Below are 8,502 nucleotides of genomic sequence, written 5' to 3' on the forward strand. Positions count from 1 at the left end.
GAGAACCTTACCAAAAGTAAAATCTTTATAGTTACAGACAGCAGAGCAGCAATTGCTACTTTAGACTCGTACACATACACAAACGCAAGGAAACCCCTATCTGAAACAAAGAAATTACACAAGGGGAAGTAACAGAACTTCGCCCTATTAAAATCCTGGACTTTTAAGATACAGTCATTCTTGAACGGTAAACAATACCAAGAAGCACAATAGAGCAAAAGATCACAGTGCAGGAACCGACTGGAACCACCCCTAGTATAATAATAGGTTGGTAAGGAGAGTGCACACATTCTTGCGCTAACTAACCAGTGAAGGCGGCATGGAAATAAATGATGTACGAAAGCGAGGCAAGAGTAAGAGAACGTTTGTAACTAGATGGCGATAACAAGCAGTTTGTTACAGCTTCTGTGGAACCTCCCTAATGCTATAGAAACAAACAAGATTAAACCGGCCACACCAGTTCATTTAAAGCTGAACTGTGGTGCTAAGAGTCCCCGATTCGGGCATGGATATTTGTAAATGTGTAGTGGGTTGGGTTGGTAGTACAGCCTTGCCTGAAACCCCGCCGCAAAATAAAATAAATAAATAATATATGAAAGAATTCCTAACCTCATTAAAGACAAGGCATTGAAATTTGCCGCATCTGTTACCGAGCTCTAGTGTACAGAAAACATGGCTGAAATTGATAATCCCCAACAAGATTAGTCTAAATAAGCGCAAACTAGAGTACAATAACCTGTAGCATGTGTTATGTATATATCATATGGGTCTGTCAGTATTAACTTCGGCATTACATTTTGCCCTTGCTTTAATCTGGAAAGTGTGTCTTCCACACTACACGAATTCACAAAAAATGACAAAACCCCACTTCTATGCATTCCAATGTCAATGTTTAACAATTTTCAATTTTCGCTCTTATGATTTGCACACGTTAGCATAATGCAACCCGTTACAAGAAACAGATATCATGAAACTGTGTTAACAATAGTTCTACAGATTTTCTAAAATTTTATATATTTTAAATATCTGGAAGATACAAAAAAACAACAAAAAAACTAAACGCTGTATGAATTATGATTAAACAATTCAATACAAAACAAGGTATTTACAGTTTTAGAAGCAAACTGACAGGCATCTGTATTTACATCGTTTATTTGAAACAAATGTTTTTTTCAGAGAAATGATAAGAACGTATTTACAGCTTAAAAACAAATGAACCCTTGATTTATTTTATGAAACTTAAAGACTAGATTGTATACTATGCTATTCAAGTTATCATCGCAAAATCTTATATACAATGGATAAGTTACAAATTTTAATCGCAGAAACAATATGTGTAAAACAGAAGGGATTGTAAGGCCCTATTCCAGGCACTCCATATGTTTGGTTTAGTCAAACTGTAAAGTAAAAATAAAAAAGATAAACAAATTAAGCAAAACAATGTACCGGCTTTAGAAGACTGTTTGAGTAATTCGTTCCTTGAAAGTAAGAGCAATGCCGATCAGAATGTTTTAAAATAACCACAAGAACAAGAACAAAATACTAAAGGTGAACTATTTAAGCGACATAGTTGTATTGATTGGGATTATCTTTGTCACGCTCCATATAATCTCGATCGATGAGAGATTCTATTCTCTTCTTAAGGTCGGCGGGCTAGAATCACAATTTGTAATTACTTTCGAGGTATTATTTTACTTACTTTGACTGGAAACTCTAACTGTAGGTATAATTCACTTATGAGTAAATTATGGCTGAGTGTTTTTCGCATTTTCATAATACGAACAATGGCGGCGTCAATTTGGTATTGTCGATCTTGATAGACTCTCTCCTCGGTTGCCTTCTGTTCTTCAGTCTAAAATCTTACAATGAAAAATCAGTCGAGTAAGTTGATGTTTTACGTACGGTTTCTTTTAATTGAATTTGATTGATCTTGATGCGATACAGTTTGTTCGTGAAATCGTTATTAAAGCGGAATTTGTCGTGGTCCTCGACGTCTCGTCCCTTGGGGGATTTCAATAGAACACGAGCTTTTCCACAGGCAAGTGACTGTAATGTGCGACGGAGTTCTCCGTCTTCTATATTCGTTGCTACCTTAATGTATTCAAACGAGTGTTCCATTGCACCATTGAACAGCAAAAGTACCAATGCTTGGAACAAGGAGACCAATAGTTCCTTTTGTCCCCCACGAAATTGAGCGCGCAAAACGCAGTGACCTAAGGTAGGTTGCCAAGTTAGCTTCCGTCCACTGTGCTTGCTTATGTAAAATTTGTTAAAGACCTCCAATAACCTGACCATATCTTCGGGCATATTGACGTCCATTAACGGGTAATTGGGCCAGTTCCCCATCGTTAGTATATTTACAGTCATATCAACAGGTACGTAGTTTTCAGAGTAATGAACTGTGGCAGTCACTAGGTGCTGTTTAAAGGCAACGTTAATATCTTTACTTAATTCCATATCCTTAAACATTCCCTCCAGTTTCGACGTGAATCCGCCGCCGCACTCCTGCTTCAGTTTACTTAACATACTCTTTTCGGCGTCCACACTGGCCGATTTACCGACCAACAATCTTTTCGCTAAATCTTTTTTGTAAAAAGCCTCAAAGACGTCTTTACCGTGGATGAAACGGAACAGGACCATTATTTTGTCCAAGAGCCGCTCCAGTTCTTCTTCAGTCGCTTCTTTATTTCCAGCCCTCAGTTTGGAATCCACGAATTTAGCTTAAAACATTAAAAAACTATTAGAAAAAGCACTCCACATGTTTTGCTACAACCATACGGTGTAGTATAAAGAACAGAAGTACAATAATCATATAACATTTTAATCGGTAAATATACTCTAACTTGGGTATTTGGTTTCTATTTACTTTCAGCGACACATGCCGATTTTGTCAACTATCCTTATTCATTATTATTTATTATTATTATTAGTCTTTGGGAAAGACAGGCACAATAATTTGAATATCCTTATTCAATTTATTGTTTTTTATGAAATGACAGTCAAGTCAAAGTTACTGACCAGTGGCGTGGAAAATTTACTCCGAGGGGGTAACTACTCTAGTGAAAACGTACACGTATTTCTAGAAATCTGGAAATCACTTGCGATTTTTAAGCGATTTCGTTGATTTCTCGAAAACCACTTGGGATTTCTGGTTGATTTCCACGATTTCCTGGAAATCACTTGCGATTTCCCTATATTATGCAATGATTTCTATAATTTCTTTAAAGTTACATAGGATTTGTGGCGTGTGGTGGTGTTGTAAGGTAAAAAAATGCAAGGCAAATACGAACCTATAGTGGTATCATATTTGTAGATACGTATTGCGTCGTCACTATGTACCTTTTTGGTCTGCAAATGAAATCACACCTAGATTGCGTTGCATTTTAAAGTTCAGTTTGCAGATAATGAATAGCTAATAACTAATAATAAAAGTATTTAATTAACCAGCCTTTTCTTAAGTGCTCACAAAATAATAAGAATAATATTAATATTATATTTAGTAAATTTGCACAATAATACCATTTGCTAAAATCTTTGAAAGCATAGTATAAATATCTACCATCATCTGTTTTGGAATCGAATGTTAATGTATCGCAATATTAGATCTGATAAGCACTCTATCGTGATCTTGACTTCACATCGACAAAACAAGTAAAGAAGCCCTTTCTAATGATGTTGGTTGTTCTCTATCCAATAATATTATTAAAACACAACAAGAGAAGATACAAAGATATAAAGATTCCGCTATAGAAATTAAACGAGTATCTTAACCAAGTTTTGATAATACCAATAGTAATATTAGCAACTGGTATAATATTTCTAAAAACCTCTATGGCTATGGCTCTATGGCTCTATGGCTATCTCAATTTACCTGACGGACTAATTGCAAAAAGCAGTTTACTTGAAACTTAATCTAGCCAGGAAATTCCTATCCTTGGGATAGAATGAAGTTTGATTTCATGAATAGAAATACCCCTAAAAATGCACGATAAATAAAATAAAAGTAAAATAATAATGACATTTTATTTAGCGTCCAAGGTATAACAAAAATATAGACATAAAACCTCGCATAAAACGTATTATTTATGTCTAGGACGTATGTGAAGTATTGCTAAATATTTACGGCGCTACTTTTAATTTTTTTAAATATTTTTTCTATTTTCTGTTTCTCATATCTTGTTAGGGTAAATGGACCACTACCTTTTAAGTCCACAGGTCCATAGAATATGTAGGATCTTTCTACATTTTGGATGTCCTCAACTTTGGGCCATATGTATGAGTCAAGATCGTGTTTTAGAAATTTCATCTTGTAGACCCGTTCACATGCGGTGTTTAATTTCCTGATTTCGATTACTCGACCTATGTACCATGTATCATGTATCAAGGACAATTTCCCAGTTTCAGTTTTGGTGTGGTAAGAACATGATACTAAGCCTCGTACTAAGCAGACCGATTTGATAATTTTTTTGAATTTGTGAGGAATATTTTTGTTTATGGAAACATCACCTTTTTTAAATGTCTATTCAACTTGTTGAATCCAGATCTGCACATAATTCTACATAAGATTTTTTGGTTTTGATAACACTTTTTGGTTTTGAGGAAACATTCGCTCGGCTCCGGCGAGTTTGCCGCCTCGCCTCACTCTGTTTCGTAACAATTCGTAGCTCGGCTTCGCCTCGCACTGTTCACTGTTCAGCAAATATAATTTTTCAGTTTCAGTTTTGGTGTGGTAAGAAAATGCTATTAAGCAGACTGAATGGATATTTTTTTGAATTTGTGAAGAATATTGTTTACGAAAACATCACCTATACAAAGTGATTTTTTTTAAAATGTCTATTCAATTTGTTGAATCCAGATCTGCACATAATTGCACATAAGATTTAAATTTCGTTATCACTTTTTGGTTTTGATGAGACATACGCTCGGCTGTCATGATAATAAATTTATAACTGTCTTAAGACGAATTAATTTATAACGATAATTATTATTTATCACTTACAATTTATAACAATAACTCAAAAATATCGAAGTTGGAAATGTCGTATAATGCAATCCAATTTGCTTATATAATAAAGTCGAGTGTTCGCGAGCGGTTACGAACATTCCAGAACAAAATACGTCATATTTCCGGGATTGTGTCACATCCGCCTCCGTTCTGTATCGCCGATTACTAATCTTTCATGGCGCTTCGATATCTATAGAAATTTTTGGAATGTTCGCTGCAATATGAATACATTTATTTCCATTGAAATTATCTGTCAAATAAGTTAACTGAAATCTGTAAGAAAGTCCCTAACTAATATTTGACCGCCAATTAACCAACTTCTAGACCTATAGGAATGTGAAAAAGTCTTCATTTTTCTGCACTACCTCTAAGTCTAACTTGAGAGTAACACATAGAAAAACCACAGGATCAAATCGCATCAAACATGTTGTCAAATAACTATTTCATGGAACGCATTCAGAATTTTGTTTCCATAATGTCACTTCTGTTGCCGTTAAGGCCGATAGGAAGGTTCAATCTAGATCAAAGTAACTGGAGAACCTTGAATTTGCGCGCGTTTTTCTCAGCTAACACAGACCTAAAAAATGGTTCAACACCAAATGAATTACGATTTACGACTGACGATTCCAGTAACTCTCGCAGTAACTCCATGAGTAACTTGAGCCACGACGAAAGTTGGCGAAGATTTCCGGCAGAGTATTTTTGAACTGATTTCCGATGATTTCCACAAGATTTCTTAGCAGATTTCTGCGATTTCATAACTGATTTCCACGATTCCTTAACTGATTTACACAATTTCGAAGTGATTTCTGCGATTTCTTACGCGATTTCGAAGTGATTTCCGCGATTTCAGAAGTGATTTCTGCGATTTCCACAGTAAAACGTACATGTATTTCCAGAGTGGTTACCCCCTCGATTTACTCGTTATAATAAATTGTACCTATGAAGAGGCATTGTTTATATATCTTCAATGGTGGAGGTAAAAAATGCATGAATGTATACGTCATATATATGAAACAAACAAATCGAAGCAAACGCTAAAACTCTAAAATTTTATGTTTGCTGAAGTTCACAGACAGATGGTCAGAAAGTCGAAAATCATAAATAAGCTGAGTCGCTGTTAATAAAAAAAAACTTGAACAAATATAGCGCTTTGGAGAATATGCTCTAACCCCCCCCCCCCTCACCTCACCAGATTTATGCGTCAAAAGCCAAATCAAACGTGTACTAAAAAATGTGGCACTTCTCCAAATCTTATTTATTATCCCCCACAATGCTTCCCCTGCAGAAGCTCTTAAGTTATTATACTACTCCTGTATTTACTTGACGAATTAGGAAAACTGCAGGAAAACCTAATTCTGAGTAGTCGACAGAATGCTCAAAACTAACCTAAGGACATTCTTATCTCAATCAGAGATGAAAAATTCTTACCGCAGCCCAGGTTCCAAAACCCAACCTCTGGCTATGTATCCCAACGCTCTACCACTGACTCTGCCTAATGCCTAATATGAATTACTTTGTTTTCGATATAATCTTAGTTGACAAATCGAGATGTGTCAATATCTGGAAGTACCTGTGAATAGGTACATGGGAATTTATCAATAAGGATACTCTAGAAACCTCGGCCACAACTTTCTACCCAAAAAAAAAAGGGTCAGAATGTCAGCAACCGTTTCTTTACGTATTATAAACTTACCGATTACTTCTGCAGGTTTGTTCGCTCTTTGATTAATAAAATGTTCGAAGGCCTCTTTTAAAGAGTTATTAAACTTTTCGTTTTTATTAAAACAGGTCGTGACGACGTTATCCATCATATCTTTGAAATCGAGTAACTCTTGCACCATTGTCTTATCTTTCTCGGGATCTATCACAATTGTACGGCCAAACTTTTTTATGTAAGCGTTAAACGCGACACAAAGCTCGGCGTGTCCGTGTTTTATACGTCCGAACAACGAATATAACAAGGTGAGATCGTGAAGGCGGTTCTCTTCCAACAAACCGTCCAAACCTTTTTGAAGTATGTTACTGACGTGCTCGGTTAGAAGCTGTTTCTCTACCGTATGGATTAGTCTTGGTTTTGTGCTGTTGTCTAAATAATGTAGGATACGTTCATTTTCTTCGATGAGGCGCTTTTCGACGTGGTTCAAGTATTGAGGTACCTCAACTTCTTGCATTAACCTCATACCTTCAGCTGCATATAAACGTTCAGTCGCAACCAAAAACTTTTCTTCAAAAGCTTTCAGGTAAATTTGAAGGTCGGTTAACATCCGCAACAGAGATTTCAACAAGGTACGATCGACAGCGTCACCTTGCCGCTCCTTTTCGATGAGCATCAACAAACCTTCCACTATTCTAGTTTGCACTAAAGTATTGGCCATTATATATTGACGAAATAAGTCCAAACCCATATCCCAGATTGACGGAATGTGAGGGTTCTGCAAAACATACGTGCGATCTAGATATAAAAATATACTGCGAATCATAATCATTTGACGACAATGCGCTTGCCACGTTTCGTTCATTTTCTTTAAAAACAAAAACCTATCCATATTCTCGGCGAGAAACTGCTCGATCGATCGGCGAACATGTCCCTCCGTAATTTTTCTGAGATTATTGTAGATCATGTATCCCATCTTATGATTGCACATATTTTCAACCGCCTGGTACAGGATTTCCAACGAGTACTCATTTCGGGTGGCATTTTGAATCGCTAGAACTGCTTCTTCTAACTTAAGCCAAGTTTGTTCTCGATAGTCGTCTGGAAGTTTGGGTTCGCTTTTTAAATTTTTTATAATGATTTTCTTGGCAGAGGTTGGTTTGAGATTAAGAATGAGGGAACTTCCATCGATAACGTTAGAGGAAATGTCGGAAAAGTTACTGGACTTTTTGTTTTTGTCGTTGGAATTGTCACTCATGTTTTCATCTACCTCTACAATATCTTTTTTACGTTTTGAAGGTGGTGAGTACTCTGAAGATCTTCTAACGTTTAAGGGACTGATGTCCTCCAAATTCCTATTGTGTTTGGACATATAGGCTCATCACACTACACGACTGTTGAAAGTAAATGTATTTCAAAACCGAAATTTAAACTAAACGGCACTTACACATTTTTTTTAAACCCGTAACAACGAATAATGGCTGTAGTTTCATTTGCTTTTGCGACGTCAATTGCAACTGTCAAATTGATGCATGCACTGCTGTGGCTCAGCTACAAACGTGAAGTACCAATAGGTGTCTAAAAACCTCACTGCATCGTACCAGGGGCGTCTCCATAGTAGTACTGCAGAAACCCAGAAGTACCAGAATAAATCTTCAATTTATCCATTGAGCGTTAATTGGATTAATTACAGAAGGGGGTTATTAAAGTTTTTGGATCACTATTATAAATTCAATCACTGATTTTTTGTTTTTCTAAAATATGTATATTTTTATAATTGAGTATTATCACTATTAGCCTTAAAGAGTTAAACGGCAGCCGCATTTTCAACTAACATAAA

The 8,502-nt window shown here is 36.0% G+C and overlaps 1 protein-coding gene across 3 annotated transcripts; it reads right to left on the minus strand.

Annotated features, from left to right (window-relative positions):
• Window positions 1-1,134: 1,134 nt before the first annotated feature.
• On the minus strand, window positions 1,135-8,203 carry LOC116165530 (cullin-4A). Of its 3 annotated transcripts, none has more exons than XR_004144162.1 (5): window positions 6,702-8,034; window positions 1,903-2,720; window positions 1,700-1,852; window positions 1,447-1,653; window positions 1,135-1,397 (listed from the first exon to the last, which is right to left on the minus strand). XR_004144162.1 is itself a non-coding variant. In XM_031480059.1 (5 exons), exons 2-5 carry the CDS (start codon window positions 8,032-8,034, stop codon window positions 1,558-1,560), a joined length of 2,400 nt encoding a protein of 799 aa, XP_031335919.1. In that variant the 5' UTR covers window positions 8,035-8,056; window positions 8,110-8,203; the 3' UTR covers window positions 1,135-1,557. The 3 variants fall into 3 exon arrangements, 2 of the variants coding, with proteins under 2 accessions (XP_031335919.1, XP_031335918.1); XM_031480059.1 differs by adding an exon at window positions 8,110-8,203 and having other exon boundaries at window positions 1,135-1,653; window positions 6,702-8,056; XM_031480058.1 differs by having other exon boundaries at window positions 1,135-1,653; window positions 6,702-8,193.
• Window positions 8,204-8,502: the final 299 nt, after the last annotated feature.

The sequence above is a fragment of the Photinus pyralis genome, unplaced genomic scaffold (genome assembly GCF_008802855.1).
Source record: "Photinus pyralis isolate 1611_PpyrPB1 unplaced genomic scaffold, Ppyr1.3 Ppyr1.4_LG3a, whole genome shotgun sequence".
Classification (NCBI taxonomy): Eukaryota; Metazoa; Arthropoda; class Insecta; order Coleoptera; family Lampyridae; genus Photinus; species Photinus pyralis.